Raw genomic sequence first — 18,366 nt, forward strand, 5'->3', positions numbered from 1 at the left:
AGTGGTGCACGCAGGACTTGCTGGAGGCTATAGCAGGCTGGCCCCTGCTCAAGCAGGTGGGGCGGAGGAAGAGGGAGCCAACCGGTTTTTTCTAAACTAAAACCTCAGCATTCGGGTTAAATTGCCGAGTTGGCCCTTTGCGATAAATAACTGGGGTTTGGGTTGCAATTTGGGCACTCGGTCTTAAAAAGGTTCGCCATCACTGATCTAGAGAGGCTCAGTGGGAAGGACCGGACTCCCACTTTATGGGTTTCCAGACAATAATAAAGCTTCGGAGACGATGCAGTGACCGGGCACCGAACTGGTCATATGAAAGGCACAGTCTCCCCTTCGCCAGGCCAACCTGTGCTTTTCGGGATTCACAGCAGAAAAGGCCCAGTCAAACACGATGGGACTGGCAAAGGGAGGTTTGTACAAGCAAATTTACAAGTCATGACAGCTCTCAAAAAAGCCACTTCCAATTTACTGTCCACACAGACACTCCTGAGATAGGAAAGGAGTGCTGTTTCATCAGAGACCGCTTTATATCGAGACCCAGCCGGCCATTACATGGGACGACACAGTTGTAAACAGTATTCAAGATGCCATTAACAAGTGGTTAAACACACAGAAATCTTATATCTAAAAGAGTGGTGTATTAACAAGAAAAATGAAAACACCAGCTGAACCGACAATATGAGAAAATCTGACAAGCATACAATTGTAAACAACTTTCCATGTATCATTAACAAGCGTTTAAATACAAAAAAGAAACAGTATAAATATAAAACACACCAAGAAGGCATTACCTTACAAATCACAGATTGCCACACTCTTCAAACCATTTCTGCTTTGCTTTGAACAAAACTTTCACAACCCAACAGGAAGGGCCTCACGATGTCACTCCAGGAACCTTAGCTGAAACTCTCTCCTCTACGACCCCTCCCCACACAAGCGCAACACAGCTGCTGATGCCAAACTTCCAAGTTCACCTGGCTTGTTCACAGTTCAGGCCATCCTGTCTTGCGGACAGGAGAAGACAGAAGCAGCCTCCATCCAGTGACGGACTCTCTTTTCTTTTGGTACTTGTCAGGAGTCTTTTGGGGGCATTAAAGCCTGCTTTGGGACCTGCCGTCAGCCACAGGCTATGAAGCCACCAAATGTTCTAGGGCTGTTTTTGTCTCAAACAACCTGTGGCTTTTGGAGCCATGAGACCAGAACTACTAAGCCAGTGGTGGCAAACCTATGGCACACCAGATGTTCATGGACTACAATTCTCATCAGCCCTTGCCAGCATGGCCAATTGGCCATGCTGGCAGGGGCTGATGGGAATTGTAGTCCATGAACATCTGGAGTGCCACAGGTTCGCCACCACGGTACTAAGCCATTCTCCTTCATAAAAAGAGGCCAAGCAGGAATGATAATATAGGCTGGGAGCACAGGGTTACTGGAGGGGGGACATTAAGAGCAAAAGAAAGAGCCAGCTGGATCAGACCAGAGTCCATCAAGTCCAGCACTCTGCTACTCGCAGTGGCCCACCAGGTGCCTCGGGGAGCTCACATGCAGGATGTTAATCACTCCCCCCCCCCCATTTTTCTACCCTGAAATGGCCTGAGGAGTTGCTATTTGCTTTACTGGGCAAAGGCACAAGCAACATGCATGGTGCCCACATCTGCCCCAGAGCGTCTGACAGAGCTGATGACCCCAGTAAGAAAAACAGCAGGGGTGGGGGTGGGTAGTTATACCTGCCCCCCTAGGTCCTAAACCACAATGGAATCTTGTACAATTGGGAGATCTTGGGAGAGCCCATTCCAGAACTCTCCGCAAACCCCCCCCCCCCCCCGCCCCCAGCAGCCATTTGAAGGACATCACTGAAAACAAACTGCACGGAAACCAGCCTGGGTGAGAGCTCTGGCATTATCTTCTGGGCCCCAGGAAGAGTGTTGGCTGAATACAGAAACACTGAGTTGGCTTGATCCAAGGACTGCTTAGAGTCCACCTCCACCATCCATTTATGTTCTACTATTTTTTTATTTTTTTTTATTATTAGTTTTATATACCGCCCTCCCCTTGAGGGCTCAGGGCGGTTCACAACAGGTTAAAACAAACATTAAAACATAATTTAAATATCAATTATATAAAAACAGAACCCATTTTAAAATGTGGATGGCGTCTGACGACTCCCCTCCCCCCCTTGTGCCCACGGGAGGCCAGATGACATGGTAGATGTTTTTTTTTTAACCAGGCTGGCCAAATGCCTGGCGGAACAGGTCTGTCTTGCAGGCCCTGCGGAAACTCTATAAGTCCCGCAGGGCCCTGATCTCCCTAGGGAGCCTGTTCCTCCAGGTAGGGGCCAGGGCTGAAAAGGCCCTGCCCCTCGTTGAGGTCAGCCTGATCATTTTGGGGCCAGGGATCACTAGTAGGTCCTCCTCCGAGGAGCGGAGGGGCCTACCGGGGCAATATGGGGAGAGGCGGTCCCTCAGGTATGCATGCCTTAAATGCCTTAAAATCACGCCAGAACCCTTGGTCTGTACAGTGAGCCTGGAAGAGGCCTCTCTGTGCTGCAGCGGCTCAAAGTTCCTCTTGTTTGACATTTAATTGCACGGAGAAATCTGTGGATAGTCATTCCGGCTGGCCTTTGCATCCTTCACTGTATTTTAGCTTGCTAACTTAACATTAGGTTTCCAGTGCAAGAATGGTGCTTGTAAGGAACTGAACCACAGTTAATGTGTCCTCGATTGGGACTGAAAATGTAAACCCCACTCTGCTGGCATTTTGGGAGGCACACTGCCTCCCAGGGAACACCACCCTGAATACCACAAACCTTCCAACCTACCAAACCTCCCTGGAGCCTCCATCACCCAACAGAAGTTTTCCTCTGACTGGCAACGGACAACGTCCAGCAAAACAAGACAGACCCCCCCCCCACACACACACCTGCTCAGTACACATTTTCTCCACATACCTGAGCCTTCCCCTTGCAGAACGTACCTTCTTGTACTGCTTCTCACTCTCGCTCCCCTGGTCTGTCGCTCTGAACGCCGCCTCCCCTGAAGGACCTGGGGACAAAGAGGAGCCAAACACACTCAGGTGGGACAGAAAACACACCCCAGCACTAAAGCAGCAAAGGGACGGCCACCAGCAGGCACTTCTACAAACTCCTTCCCAGGCACACTGCAGAAAAGAGTCCACCGAGGAGGACCTTTGGTTACAAGCACAAATATGGCCACAGCCCATGCAAAGCTGGTGACCTGAAATGGTTAACAAAATATCCTCTACAAAACACTAAACGAACAGGCCAGTGTAACCATCTTGAGGGACCTCTGGAAACATCTCCGCTTTGCCCCCGAAGGAAACGTCTGCATCCCGCTTGTCTTCGAGGTATGGCGGGGTGTGCAGAGGGAGGGAATGGGTGTCCCAGGGGTCCTGGGGTGGGGAGGGGGAGAGGCACACAAGCCACATCTGCACAGACAGAAGGCTTCTGTCCAGCAGAGTTAAGGAGGGGCCACTTCAGCCTATGCCAAAGCAGGGGTTCTTGCTTAAGCTACATGGCAGCAGATGGGAGGGCTTCTTATTCATTCATTCATCCATCTTCTGCATGGATGGGCTTAAAATTAACAGCACCTGACTTCAACTTGGAGGACAGGGCAGAGTCTATTTTATTCGCTGATTCCCCCCCTCCCCTTTCCCCCTCCTTTTCCTTTACACTCTGGGTTCTCCGCTTCTCTGTTTTATTTTCCAGGGTGGATCTATGAAGTTTGTTTTTACGATTGGATGCCAATGTAACATTATTAATTGCTGTTTTAATGGGGTTTTATTGTAACTATTGTTTTATTGTGTTGTTCACCGCCCAGAGCCCTTCAGGGGAGGAGCGGTATATAAAACCAATTATAAATAAATAAATTCCTTTCCTGATGTTGATACTCTCCTAAGAATTCTATTTACCACATTGCAAAAACAGCCACCTCTGCGCCTGGTGCTCATTCTAAAAATCTACTGCTACTGAAAAAAAGGCAGAAGCAAGCGTTCAACTACAGACTTTTAACTCTTTTCCTTTTTTTCACCCACTTATTTATGTTCACACATGTCCTTTATTCACACACACACAGTATGTAAGTGAGTAGATATCATATTGCACACAACGTCTGTAGAATGTCAGCAAAATGGGTTTTTTAAAAAACCCAAATTCATGACGTTCTTAAAACGCAGGGGGACGTGGGCAGCACTGATTTCATGCCTCCCCTGGGGAATTCTGCTTAAACTGAGAACCAGATGTGCGGGATGAGTGTACAGACTGACAGATTCCACAAGGTTTCCAAAATCAAGGTTTCTTTTTCAAAAGCATTCTACCCAAGGAGGTTGAACTCCCTCTTCTCTTATCAGCTTTAAAAAATGATAACTATGTTAAAAGGGTGGGAGGTGTTAAGGGGCAGTAAAAAGTGCAATTTACACACCTAACAACAGAAGTAGATCAGAAGCTCCTATGACTTCACTAACCAAATTGTAACCTGTGGAAAACCAGCAAAAAAGGGGAAATAGAAATTATAAATAGAATCAAATGACAAAGGAAATGAGAGGTATTGTTGGCCTCCTGCATCATCACAAGAGCCACAGAGACATCATGGCAAAGATACCACAAGCGGTATGCCAACAGAGGACAGACGGGTAGATTGAAACATGGGCGTGTATGTGTGTCTCTCCTCTACTTGTAGCTCCCAAGGTCCCCCATCCCATTCTAGTCCAAGTGCAACGAGAGCCCCCTGCTGCTCCTCTCGTGTGAAGAGCCATTTGTAGAGGCCGCCTCAAACAAGGTTTATGGGACAAACTGGGGCACCGACCCCTTGCAGGCTTCTCCCATCACGCCGCTTGGGTGTGTCCCAGGCACCACTGGCAGGAGAAAGCACCAACGAGACAGGATGAGCAGCTTGCTGGGGCAAGCCCAGAGCCCTTGCTGGGCGAAGCAGCCTCTCCCAAAGCACCAGGCCCTCTGCCCACAATCCAAGACGCACATGCCTGCATCTGCATTATTATTATTTATTAAATTTAGTATACCGCCCTATCCCCAAAGGGCTCAGGGCGGTGTACAGATAAAACATCAGCTAAAAACATACATATAATTAAAACAGCAGTAATATCTTAAAACATCACCCGTGCCCTTACGAAACCCTCCTAATGCGAAATAATGGGTCCTGATGGTATTAGGGCCCATGGGGGTAAAGAGGAGGGGGCGGGGGCACCCTCAGCGGCCAGTCTCTCCAAAGGCCCGGTGGAACAACTCAGTCTTACAGGCCCTGCGGAAATCCCCAAGGTCCTGCAGGGCCCGGACAGCTGAAGGGAGAGTGTTCCACCAGGCAGGGGCCAGAGCCGTGAAGGCCCTGGCTCGAGTGGAGGCCAGCCGCATCATTGAGGGGTGGGACTACTGGGTATCAGTGTGTGGCTTTGCATTGAGTCGGCACCGAAAAGGGTTTGCTGGAGCCAAGAACGAAAAAACCCCCACGGAACTTCCACGTCCGGTCCAGAGGTTCTCTGAGTCAGACAACTGACCACCTGTAAGCCCAGCTGATGCTCATTTGCCTTCCACATGAAGACGGAGAGAGTGGAATGCTACAAAAGATGCTGGTCTGCCTTCCCGTATCTTATTGTTTCCTCCTATCTGAACAAGATGAAATAGGCCCTCACCAGGCGTGAAGAAACCCTTCAGGGACCCGAAGCTCTCTCCGATCTTGTCAAAGTCAGGCAGCAGCTTCATGAGGTCTTCAGAGTCAGGAAGAGCCTTGCTAAGTTTGTCTGGGGAAACGGAGGAAAAAAGTCACCACAGGCTGTGTCCCTTTCTTGCTGATAAGAAGAACATAAGAACAAGCCAGCTGGATCAGACCAGAGTCCATCTAGTCCAGCACTCTGCTACTCACAGTGGCCCACCAGGTGCCTTTGGGAGCTCACATGCAGGATGTGAAAGCAAGGACCTTAAGAACATAAGAACTAGCCTGCTGGATCAGACCAGAGTCCATCTAGTCCAGCACTCTGCTACTCGCAGTGGCCCACCAGGTGCCTTTGGGAGCTTACATGCAGGATGTGAAATCAATGGCCTTCTGCTGCTGCTGCTCCTGAGCACCTGGTCTGCTAAGGCATTTGCAATCTGAGATCAAGGAGGATCAAGATTGGTAGCCATAGATTGACTTCTCCTCCATAAATCTATCCAAGCCCCTTTTAAAGCTATCCAGGTTAGTGGCCATCACCACCTCCTATGGCAGCATATTCCAAACACCAATCATAAGAACATAAGAACTAGCCTGCTGGATCAGACCAGAGTCCATCTAGTCCAGCACTCTGCTACTCGCAGTGGCCCACCAGGTGCCTTTGGGAGCTTACATGCAGGATGTGAAATCAATGGCCTTCTGTTGCTGCTGCTCCTGAGCACCTGGTCTGCTAAGGCATTTGCAATCTGAGATCAAGGAGGATCAAGATTGGTAGCCAGAGATCGACTGCTTTTACTGGAACGTTAACTGTGTCACTTCAGAGGTTTCTTCCCCATGCTTAAGTAATGTTATGAGTTCTCCAGGGCCAAAACATGGGCTGTAAAATATTAGAACTGCACATCAGTTTTATGAAAAAGTCTTAAATTTTACCCCACACAGAAAGCACACAAAACAGAGACATGTTAGAATCAAGACACCACTTAAAGGGCCAGTATCAGCTTTTATATACAGTTCTCTCTTCCCCATCACGACTTTCCACATTGTGGGTGGGTGCTGGACACCCCCCCCCCCCACACACACACACAAATGCCCCCCAAGCGAGCCCTGGTACCACAAGGGCCGCCAATGAAACCAACATCTGCCACTATCAAGGGGCCGCCGCCAATGCTATTGTCTACTTACTGTGGAGCAGACACAGAAGCCGAATGGCCACCGCTGCTCACAGGCTGCCAGAAAAACCTGCAGCCCCGCCCCTCGCTTCCACCTGGGGGCAGGTGCCTTGTCCAAAAACGTTTTAGGCAATTTGCCAGATCACAAGAGGTCCTGCGCCCCTGACCCCAGAGATGTGGAAGACGCAAGTGCACACAACCCCATCCCCAGGGGGTGAGTGGCTGCGACCCTCATTTTACAAAAGGGCAGTGAGGCTGAGTGATGGCAGCCAGCTTCAAGAACAGAGTTCATAGTTCAATTCAGGCCATCTAGGACAGTGATGGCGAACCTTTTCGAGACCGAGTGCCCAAATTGCAACCCAAAAACCACTTATTTATCGCAAAGTGCCAACACGGCAATTCAACCTGAATACTGAGGTTTTAGTTTAGAAAAAACAGTTGGCTCCGAGACGTGCATTACTCGGGAGTAAGTTTGGTGGTAGTCGGTGGCTTTGCTTTGAAGCAACCGTGCAACTCTTCCAACGGGTGAATCACCTGGGAGGGTTTGCTCAAAAGCAAGCCCCATTGCCAGCAACTGAGCTTACTCCCAGGTAAAGGATCACGCTTTAGTTCTTCGCATGAAAAACAGTGGGGCTTAACAGGGTTACCTACACTGCTTCCCCAAAACTAGGTCTTAGGTTTAATGCTAATTAATTGAGCCCAGTATGGCCCAGGTGGCCAGCCTAGGGATGTGTGTTTCTGTGGGGGGTGACTCTGCAACGTGCTCCACAGAGTAGTGGCCTCCTGAGTGCCACTCCTCTGGCACCTCGTAAGCTATAGGTTCGCAGCTCATCACTGATCTAGGAGTTCACATGCAGTCATCAGACCAAACCAGTTTCCTCACGTGGATGCAGTGACAAGGACGATCAGGGGCCTGGAGACACACACACACCCCCTCTGAGGAGGAAAGACTGAGGGACTTGGGGATGTTTAGTCTGGAGAAGAGGAGGTTGGCGGGGGATGGACGGACATGATCACTCTCTTGAGATACTTGAAAAGCTGCCATTAAGAGGAGGACAAGGAGCTGTTCCTGTAGGCAGCAGAGGAGAGGACTCACAGCAATGGGTATACATGACGGGCAAAAAGGTTCCCGCTGGGAATTAGGGAGATTTTTTTTTTTAACAGTAAGAGTTGAGCAACAGTGGGATGGGCTGCCTGGGGAGGGGGCGAGCTCCTCCTCTCTGGCGGCCAGTCCTCAAACAGCAGCTGGACAAACGCTTATTGGGGATGCTCTAGGCCAGTGGTGGCAAACCTATGGCACTCCAGATGTTCATGGACTACAACTCCCATCAGCCCATGCCAGCATGGCCAATTGGCGTGCCATAGGTTCGCCACCACTGTGGAACTCAGAGCAGAGAAAGTCCACGTTTGAATCCCCACTCTGCCATGGGAGCTTGCTGGGTGGCCTTGGGCCTAACCTACATCACAGGGTTGTTGTGAGGAGGACAGGAGAATGATTAAGCCACTTTAAGTCCCCGCTGGTGAGAAAAGTGCGGTAAAAATGAAGTAAATAAAAAAATAACGTATTCTATATCCAACATCTGCATCAAAAGGGAAATAAAAACCCAGAACCCACCAAGATCAAGGTATTCGTCAAGCTCCCATATGAAGTCAGGCACAATCCACTTGTACTCGCTGAGATCAGGAATCAGGTCCCTCCACTGATCGACTGTCTAAGACAAAGGCCAGAAAAGAGCCGGTCAGATTTACAATGAAGAAGGAAAAACCCACAAACCCACAACGCACACACGTGTCCTCTCCATCTTTGGTCATAGCTTGGTCACGGAACACCTGTGCTACGTCACCTTCTCAGCAGAGTCGGGCCCACATGCAAAGTATGCAGTTACTGCCCGTTTGTTTTTCAAGTTGTCTTTCAGACTGGGAATTGCACACACAAAACAGAGTGGAAAGGAGCTCACACCACATGCGTCTGGCACTGATGTCTTATTTTTCCCCCATGATTTTGCGCTGAACCCTTTGACAACATAGACTAATTAAATACATTAGAACATATTAATTGTTGACAAAATCATTTACATTTACATAAAGAAAGCCTTGAAAATGCTGTATGGGATGCCTAGCGTGGTGTAGTGGTTACGAGCAGGTGCACTCTAATCTGGAGAACTGGGTTTGATTCCTGCTTTGCCACTTGAACTCTGGAGGCTTATCTGGGGGATTCAGATTAGCCTCTACACTCTAACACACACCAGCTGGGTGACCTTGGGCTAGTCAGGGTTCCTTGGAGCTCTCTCAGCCCCACCCACCTCACAGGGTGTTTGTTGTGAGGGAGAAAGGGAAAGGAGTTATTAAGGCCCTTTGAGTCTCCTTACAGGAGAGAAAGGGGGGATATTAATCCAAATCTTCTTCTTCTATGATATACACATATATTATTATCCAATGCTATAGATTATCTTACATAAAAATGTTTATTCTAGGCATTTTAATAGAATGTCATCTCTCATGCCACTTTCCAAAAGCGAGAGGGAATTATAAGGGATTTTTTCAGTGCTTCCCAAAATTTTACTATTTTTCAATTTGAAAAAATCATTTGGAGTGCATGAAATTGAATATTGTATAAGACTTTTTTTCAGTGGTACCCAAATCTCCCAATTTTTGCACTGGAAAAAGTGGAAGAAGAGTTTGAATTTAACCCTTCCTCCTCTTTTCTCTCCTGTAAGGAGTCTCAAGGAGGCTTACAAACTCCTTTCCCTTCCTCTCCCCACAACGGACACCTTGTGAGGTAGGTGGGGCTGAGAAAGTTTGGAGAGAACTGTGACTAGCCTGAGGTCACCCGGCAGGAATGTAGGAGCAGGGAAACAAATCTGATTCACCACTCATGTGGAGGAGTGAGGAATCAAACCCGGTTCTTCAGATAAGAGTCCACCTGCTTTTGATCACTATACCACGCAGGCTCTCAAATTGAAAAAGTCCTCAAAAACGTGTTTCCTTTCACATTTTTTCACTCCCCACAGACCACAGCACCTGTAAGCAGAGAGCAACTACCTGTTTGGCTGCATAGCCACCGCCTACAGCAGATCCCAAGATGATGTACCGAAGTTTTAGAAGTCTGGAAGCCACTCTAGCTAGCCAAAAGTTCCTGTGAGGCTGGAATCCACACTTTACGTGGAGTTTGGACTTGTGGGTGGGAAGACGTCTGAACGTGGAGAACTGCTGAATTGATGTCCGTGACGAAAGCCTTTGAAACTTAGCAACTGGGTAGTGGGAATGGTGAATACTTCGGGAAACAAGACACAGCTTCTGCAGCGGCGATTTCCCTCTTGCTCCATGGGTGCCACTGATGTTTCGGCAAACAACGCTGAAACAGAAAACAAGACACGCTGCCACCCAATCGAGACCAACCTAGCATCACCCTGGCCTTACTGTGGATCCCACTCTCTGCAAGGCCCAGCACAAAAACAGAACCGACCACAGGAATTCTCACTGGATGGTTACAAGCACTTGCCCAACAATCAGCACCCGATTCCTGAGTAACAGAATACCGAGAACAGAGCTGAGTAACAGGCCAAGGGCCAGCCCCCAGGCTCACTGCACCGACAGAGAAAGGTACCAGGCACAGGGATGGGGATGATGGCTTCACTCTGTTCACAAGACTTCATGGAAAGGGATGTGGGGCAATCAGTCACTCATGCTGGAGGCAAAGGAAGAAGGTGGCCGGCAGGGATGGGGTTTCCCAATCTATGCTGTAATATGGCAAAGAATTGGGATGCTGTGTGGTTTCCGGGCTGTATGGCCGTGTTCTAGCAGCATTCTCTCCTGACGTTTCGCCTGCATCTGTGGCTGGCATCTTCAGAGGATCTGAAGAGAATGCTGAGAATGCTGCTAGAACACGGCCATACAGCCCGGAAACCACACAGCATCCCAGTGATTCCGGCCGTGAAAGCCTTCAACAACACATTGGCAAAGAATTGTTTCAAAATCTAGCCCAAATATCCAGGAACAGGGAATGTTGTGGTTTCAATGTGACCTTCCCATGAAGGACAGCTGCCACGTGCAAGGCCCCAGACATGAGAAAACACAGCGTGCAAGCAAGTGAACACACACACACCCGTCTTTTGCTGCTGGATAGATATTCTGAAAGTGAAAGTAGGGACAGTCACATGACACTGAACGTCTGATCAACAGAGACTGGATAAGGCAAAAGGACACAGCAACTCAAGGTGGCCCTCTCATTTCCATTTATTCTTCATACTCCAACAGAGAACTCAATGAAGGCTTAACTCATAATGCAGGGAAAACACCAGCACAGAGTTAAGGAGTCGGTAACACTGACGGCTGAATGGCAACAATGGTGGGGAAAGTTTCAATCCCTTGAACCAGACACCCACGGAAACCACGGGCTAAAGCGCAGGTGAAGTGCCAGTCGGCAGGGCCTTTTGCTTGGAGAACTTTTAAACCACACTACGGCCATGCTCTAAGGTAGCCGAGGACCACAAGAGAAGGAATGCGGGACCCCTGCATTCAAGGCCGTTGTTGTGAACGCCGGAACCAGGTCATAATTTGTCACCTAACATCCCCCCCCCCCACTTTCCCATCCGTAAACCGCGAGGGCGGGTCAGGAGTTTCAGATAATCAGAGGCTCTTATTTTTAGCACCCAGTGTGTCCTAGGGCAGTGATGGAGAACCTTTTTGAGACCGAGTGCCCAAACTGCCACCCAAAACCCACTTATTTATCGCAAAGTGCCCACAAGGCAATTTAACACGAATACTGAGGTTTTAGTTTAGAAAAAAATGGTTGGCTCCGAGGTGTGCGTTACTCGGGAGTAAGCTTGGTGGTAGTTGTTGGCTTTGCTTTGAAGCAACCGTGCAACTCTTCCAACGAGTGAATCACGACCCTAGGAGGGTTTACTCAGAAGCAAGCCCCATTGCCAGCAACCGAGCTTACTCCCAGGTAAAGGATCGCGTTTTAGTTCTTCGCATGAAAATCAGTGGGGTTTAACAGCGCTTAACAGGGTTACCTACACTGCTTCCCCAAAACTGGGTGTTAGGTTTAGTGCTAATAATCGAGCCCAGCGGCCCAGGCCAGCCTAGATGTGTGTGTGTGGGGGGCGGGGGGGCACTCTGTTTGCGCGTGCCCACAGGGAGGGCTCCGAGTGCCTGTCCTAGGGCGAGACGTGGGTCTTGGATGCTGCAGGTGAGAAGCGAGAGGGCGGCGGGAACAGGGGAGGCGCCGGGGGCTGCTGTGCCCTTGACTGCAGCCACGGGCTGATGGGGGCTCCTGCGGGGAAGAGCGGCCATTCTCCGTGGAAACAGCTCGAGTGCAGAGGTCCGGCCTGAGCCTGGAGTGGACCGCCTCCCTCCCTCCCTCCCCCCCCCACCCGGTGAGCCCGCACGGCCTGGCGTGGGGGGGTGGTCAGTGAGCCCTCCCCGCAGAGAAGAGCTCTCCTGGGGGAGGGGCTTCCTCTCCGCCTTCCAAGCAGGGGGTCGAGGGAGGGGGGGGGCTCCTCTCTGAGGCCCGTCGGGCGGAGACGCCGCAGGTCTACTCTCGGGGAGGGGAGGGCCGCTCCTCCTGCCCCGGCCCCTCCATGCCCTCGCCCCGCCTTCCTCCCCGGGCCCGGCCCTCGTGACTGACCAGGCCGCCGCCGCCGCCGCCGCCGCCCGAGCCCGCCACATCGCGACACCAGCGGTTGCCAGGACGCCGCCCGGCCCGGCCCGTTTCAGCCGCCGCCGCCCTCGCTCAGCCGCGCTGCGGACGGGCGAGTGCGCCGCGGCCAAACCCCGCCGGGCCGCCCCCTCGGCTGCGGCACCGAAGTTCCGGGCGGGCGGGCCGGCCGGCGGGGACGGCTTTGAGCGGCGCACCGGCCCCGCCCCCCTGGCCAGAGGAGGCGCGCGCGGCAGGGGCGCCCCCTGGCGGGGCGGGAGGGGAAAGAGCCGCTGCTGCCTGAGGCCGGCAGCCCCCTCTCGCCCTCCGCGGGTTCGAGTCCCCGGAGCACCCGAGGGGGAGGGGGAGGGGGCGGCCTGGGATGGGAAGCGGCGGCATCAGGAGAGACCTCCGCCAGCGTGGAGCCTTGGGCCGGGGCGGGTCTCGGAAAGCCCCTCCCAGGGCGGGGGCGGGGTTTCTCGCGGGTTTGCGGAGCAGAGGCGGGGGAGAGGGCGGACCAGGCCAGCGCCACGTGGGCAGACGAGCCCCGCGTGCCGTGTTTCCCAGCGGTTGTGTGGAGGCTCCGGAAGCGGCTGGCAAAGCTCTGTGGAGGGGCCCGAGCTCCCCTGCTGGCGGCGAAGGGCTAATGCTGTCTCTGCCCCGCAGACGACCGCGGTGCTAGCAACGGGCAGACGCTGGCCAGGGGAGCAACCGCCGGTTGAGCAAGAGCTCCAGCGGGACATGCATTTATTTACATCTGCACAGGCGCCCCGGGCGGCTGCAGCACCACGACGTCCCGGGAATGAACGCGCCTGTTAAAAAGCACAGCACACGCGAGCGAGCGAGCGAGCGAAAAACTCCGCTCTCACCCGGACCCGACCAGCGGCACCACGGAGGGGTTCTCCAGGGAGGCTGACCAGACGCCGGGGGGCAGCAGAGGGAAGTCTTCGCCAGGCACCTACGCTCACGCAGGGCAGCTGCCCAGCGAACCTCTGAGGGGAGATTACTCCAATGCCTGGGGGGAGTGAAAGGGAAAGCTGTCCCAAGGTGCCCCCCCCCCCCATATCTCAGCATGGAGGGGGGCACTACAAGGAGGGCTTCCCCCTGTGACCCCTGTGCCTGGGCAGGTACCTACATACTTTGGGGAGGCAGGGCAAGAGCCGTTTAGGGCTTTGCACGTTAGCGTCCACACTTTGAATTGGGCCTGAAAACAGATTGGGAGGCAGTGCCGTGCAGATGCAAAGGAAAAGGGATGCCTGGATTTACCTGATCTGAAAAGTGTATTTCACCGCTTGCTGAAAGAATGGGGTGTATGCTGAGAAACATAAGACTTCTGGGACTGGAGGACCATGATTTGAGATCTGGACAGCATGAACATAAGAACTAGCCTGCTGGATCAGACCAGAGTCTGTTGGAACGCTGCATTTATTTTAATGGGGTTGGTTTTAACAATATAGAGCCATCATTTAATGTTTATTTATATTCGATACTGTGGATTTTACTGCGCTCTATCTATCGTTTGTTCACCGCCCTGAGCCCCTCGGGGGAGGGCGGTTTATAAATACAACAATCAATCAATCAATCAATAAATCTAGTCCAGCGCTCTGCTACTCGCAGTGGCCCACCAGGTGCCTTTGGGAGCTCACAGGCAGGAGGTGAAAGCAATGGCCTTCTGCTGCTGCTGCTGCTCCCGAGCACCTGGTCTGCTAAGGCATTTGCAAACTGAGATCAAGGAGGATCAAGATTGGTAGCCACAGATCGACTTCTCCTCCATAAATCTGTCCAAGCCCCTTTGAAAGCTATCCAGGTGAGTGGCCATCACCACCTCCTGTGGCAGCATATTCCAAACACCAATCACACGTTGCACCAATCACACGTTGCACGTTGCATGCCTACTTATGGTACAATAAAAGCTAAGTTAAATAAGGGCTTTAATAATCGTTACATTAGTCATGCCACGTGGAGAATACGGAATAAAGATCAACCTAGACTATGTAAAATATACCTACCAGTATATCTCTCTCACCACAAGAAGCACTTTTCAGGTGAGCAATGATATTTGACAGCTGGTGGAGATCATATTGAGACATTATAGATTTTTTGTAAGGGGAATGTACATTGAAATTGAGAGAACAGTTAATAACCGAAGGGAAAAATGTCATTTTTTTAAAAAAAATACACAACTATTAGAAGGATTTAAAACAGACAAAAGACTTTATGGTTTTAATATATTATTGAAGGCTTTCGCCTCTGGAGTTCAATATTTGTTGTGAGGTTTTCATATTATGTAGCTTTGGTCTGAGCCCTCAGGGGGAGGGCGGTATATAAAACTAATAATAAATAAATAAAAATAAATATCTTTATTCTGACATTTCGCAGGCACCTGTGGCTATCGGTCTTGTCTCACAGTGTGGAATGCTCCTGATTTTAACTGTCAACTGTTCAGGAAAAAGAGGAGGGTAGTTCAAATCTGAATTTGAACAGGATTTATGTACAAATGATGACCATATTATAGATAAAGTATATAAATGTGTTTTGTAAGATAGTTTCTGCAGTGCCGCAAATCTGTTCCTGTTGAGATGATGTAGCGGTCATCTCAAAGCATTCTTCATCTTCACGTATCATCCGTTCAGAATTTCGTGTAACCGGAGAAACAGGTCTGGCCAGCATTTGTCTTCTGTAAGGAGAAAACCCGGCAGCAGTATGAGTAGTGTCATCACTCAGACACGTTAGTGTTCTTCCAAAAAGCAATAAGACTAATCTAGTTAGGTCTCGTTAAAATGTAATAATTCCTACCAGCATACTTGGACACCTCCCTCCATCCAGATGAAATGCCATCGACAGCTACTCTTTGAGTGCAGTTCTCCAACCAGGTCCTAATCCACCCGTTAGAGGACTTTTGTGCGCTTACTGCTTGCGGTGTGACTGTTTACTTTGCAGGGTGGTTGTCCTGCAGTTTTCTGTTTGTAGCGGAAGTCTCTTGCTGTGAGGCATCTCTAGATGCAGTGATCCAATCTGCCATTTTGACCGTCTGCTACTTCCTTTTTTGGCCCATGCATCCTCCCTCTGGGGAAGTTGCTTCCACTTTTTTAAACGATGTCATCTTGGGCCTATTGATAATTCAATAGAATAGATCAGTGGTGGCGAACCTATGGCACTCCAGATGTTCATGGACTACAATTCCCATCAGCCCCTGCCAGCATGGCCAATGGGGGGGGGTGGGGGGGGGGGGGGGTGGGGGGGGGGGGGGGTGGGGGGGGGGGGGGGTGGGGGGGGGGGGGGGTGGGGGGGGGGGGGGGTGGGGGGGGGGGGGGGTGGGGGGGGGGGGGGGTGGGGGGGGGGGGGGGTGGGGGGGGGGGGGGGTGGGGGGGGGGGGGGGTGGGGGGGGGGGGGGGTGGGGGGGGGGGGGGGTGGGGGGGGGGGGGGGTGGGGGGGGGGGGGGGTGGGGGGGGGGGGGGGTGGGGGGGGGGGGGGGTGGGGGGGGGGGGGGGTGGGGGGGGGGGGGGGTGGGGGGGGGGGGGGGTGGGGGGGGGGGGGGGTGGGGGGGGGGGGGGGTGGGGGGGGGGGGGGGTGGGGGGGGGGGGGGGTGGGGGGGGGGGGGGGTGGGGGGGGGGGGGGGTGGGGGGGGGGGGGGGTGGGGGGGGGGGGGGGTGGGGGGGGGGGGGGGTGGGGGGGGGGGGGGGTGGGGGGGGGGGGGGGTGGGGGGGGGGGGGGGTGGGGGGGGGGGGGGGTGGGGGGGGGGGGGGGTGGGGGGGGGGGGGGGTGGGGGGGGGGGGGGGTGGGGGGGGGGGGGGGTGGGGGGGGGGGGGGGTGGGGGGGGGGGGGGGTGGGGGGGGGGGGGGGTGGGGGGGGGGGGGGGTGGGGGGGGGGGGGGGTGGGGGGGGGGGGGGGTGGGGGGGGGGGGGGGTGGGGGGGGGGGGGGGTGGGGGGGGGGGGGGGTGGGGGGGGGGGGGGGTGGGGGGGGGGGGGGGTGGGGGGGGGGGGGGGTGGGGGGGGGGGGGGGTGGGGGGGGGGGGGGGTGGGGGGGGGGGGGGGTGGGGGGGGGGGGGGGTGGGGGGGGGGGGGGGTGGGGGGGGGGGGGGGTGGGGGGGGGGGGGGGTGGGGGGGGGGGGGGGTGGGGGGGGGGGGGGGTGGGGGGGGGGGGGGGTGGGGGGGGGGGGGGGTGGGGGGGGGGGGGGGTGGGGGGGGGGGGGGGTGGGGGGGGGGGGGGGTGGGGGGGGGGGGGGGTGGGGGGGGGGGGGGGTGGGGGGGGGGGGGGGTGGGGGGGGGGGGGGGTGGGGGGGGGGGGGGGTGGGGGGGGGGGGGGGTGGGGGGGGGGGGGGGTGGGGGGGGGGGGGGGTGGGGGGGGGGGGGGGTGGGGGGGGGGGGGGGTGGGGGGGGGGGGGGGTGGGGGGGGGGGGGGGTGGGGGGGGGGGGGGGTGGGGGGGGGGGGGGGTGGGGGGGGGGGGGGGTGGGGGGGGGGGGGGGTGGGGGGGGGGGGGGGTGGGGGGGGGGGGGGGTGGGGGGGGGGGGGGGTGGGGGGGGGGGGGGGTGGGGGGGGGGGGGGGTGGGGGGGGGGGGGGGTGGGGGGGGGGGGGGGTGGGGGGGGGGGGGGGTGGGGGGGGGGGGGGGTGGGGGGGGGGGGGGGTGGGGGGGGGGGGGGGTGGGGGGGGGGGGGGGTGGGGGGGGGGGGGGGTGGGGGGGGGGGGGGGTGGGGGGGGGGGGGGGTGGGGGGGGGGGGGGGTGGGGGGGGGGGGGGGTGGGGGGGGGGGGGGGTGGGGGGGGGGGGGGGTGGGGGGGGGGGGGGGTGGGGGGGGGGGGGGGTGGGGGGGGGGGGGGGTGGGGGGGGGGGGGGGTGGGGGGGGGGGGGGGTGGGGGGGGGGGGGGGTGGGGGGGGGGGGGGGTGGGGGGGGGGGGGGGTGGGGGGGGGGGGGGGTGGGGGGGGGGGGGGGTGGGGGGGGGGGGGGGTGGGGGGGGGGGGGGGTGGGGGGGGGGGGGGGTGGGGGGGGGGGGGGGTGGGGGGGGGGGGGGGTGGGGGGGGGGGGGGGTGGGGGGGGGGGGGGGTGGGGGGGGGGGGGGGTGGGGGGGGGGGGGGGTGGGGGGGGGGGGGGGTGGGGGGGGGGGGGGGTGGGGGGGGGGGGGGGTGGGGGGGGGGGGGGGTGGGGGGGGGGGGGGGTGGGGGGGGGGGGGGGTGGGGGGGGGGGGGGGTGGGGGGGGGGGGGGGTGGGGGGGGGGGGGGGTGGGGGGGGGGGGGGGTGGGGGGGGGGGGGGGTGGGGGGGGGGGGGGGTGGGGGGGGGGGGGGGTGGGGGGGGGGGGGGGTGGGGGGGGGGGGGGGTGGGGGGGGGGGGGGGTGGGGGGGGGGGGGGGTGGGGGGGGGGGGGGGTGGGGGGGGGGGGGGGTGGGGGGGGGGGGGGGTGGGGGGGGGGGGGGGTGGGGGGGGGGGGGGGTGGGGGGGGGGGGGGGTGGGGGGGGGGGGGGGTGGGGGGGGGGGGGGGTGGGGGGGGGGGGGGGTGGGGGGGGGGGGGGGTGGGGGGGGGGGGGGGTGGGGGGGGGGGGGGGTGGGGGGGGGGGGGGGTGGGGGGGGGGGGGGGTGGGGGGGGGGGGGGGTGGGGGGGGGGGGGGGTGGGGGGGGGGGGGGGTGGGGGGGGGGGGGGGTGGGGGGGGGGGGGGGTGGGGGGGGGGGGGGGTGGGGGGGGGGGGGGGTGGGGGGGGGGGGGGGTGGGGGGGGGGGGGGGTGGGGGGGGGGGGGGGTGGGGGGGGGGGGGGGTGGGGGGGGGGGGGGGTGGGGGGGGGGGGGGGTGGGGGGGGGGGGGGGTGGGGGGGGGGGGGGGTGGGGGGGGGGGGGGGTGGGGGGGGGGGGGGGTGGGGGGGGGGGGGGGTGGGGGGGGGGGGGGGTGGGGGGGG

General features: G+C 56.9%; 1 protein-coding gene and 1 long non-coding RNA gene across 2 annotated transcripts in view; one reads left to right on the forward strand and one right to left on the reverse strand.

The window, feature by feature from the left end:
* Window positions 1-12,652, reverse strand: part of OPA1 (OPA1 mitochondrial dynamin like GTPase) — a 58,801-nt gene extending 46,149 nt beyond the window's left edge. Inside the window, exons 1-6 of the mRNA XM_048506976.1 lie at window positions 12,474-12,652; window positions 9,887-10,199; window positions 8,460-8,556; window positions 5,659-5,766; window positions 4,434-4,487; window positions 2,971-3,038 (exon numbers count right to left, since the gene is read on the reverse strand). Coding sequence (XP_048362933.1) covers window positions 2,971-3,038; window positions 4,434-4,487; window positions 5,659-5,766; window positions 8,460-8,556; window positions 9,887-10,199; window positions 12,474-12,514 — 681 coding nt within the window. The 5' untranslated portion in view covers window positions 12,515-12,652. The remainder of the gene's footprint in view (window positions 1-2,970; window positions 3,039-4,433; window positions 4,488-5,658; window positions 5,767-8,459; window positions 8,557-9,886; window positions 10,200-12,473) is intronic.
* Window positions 12,653-13,598: 946 nt separating this feature from the next.
* Window positions 13,599-18,366, forward strand: part of LOC125437682 — a 13,244-nt gene continuing 8,476 nt past the window's right edge. Inside the window, exon 1 of the long non-coding RNA XR_007245256.1 lies at window positions 13,599-14,076. This is a non-coding gene — a long non-coding RNA (uncharacterized LOC125437682). The remainder of the gene's footprint in view (window positions 14,077-18,366) is intronic.

This window comes from Sphaerodactylus townsendi, linkage group LG08 (assembly GCF_021028975.2).
Source record: "Sphaerodactylus townsendi isolate TG3544 linkage group LG08, MPM_Stown_v2.3, whole genome shotgun sequence".
Classification (NCBI taxonomy): Eukaryota; Metazoa; Chordata; class Lepidosauria; order Squamata; family Sphaerodactylidae; genus Sphaerodactylus; species Sphaerodactylus townsendi.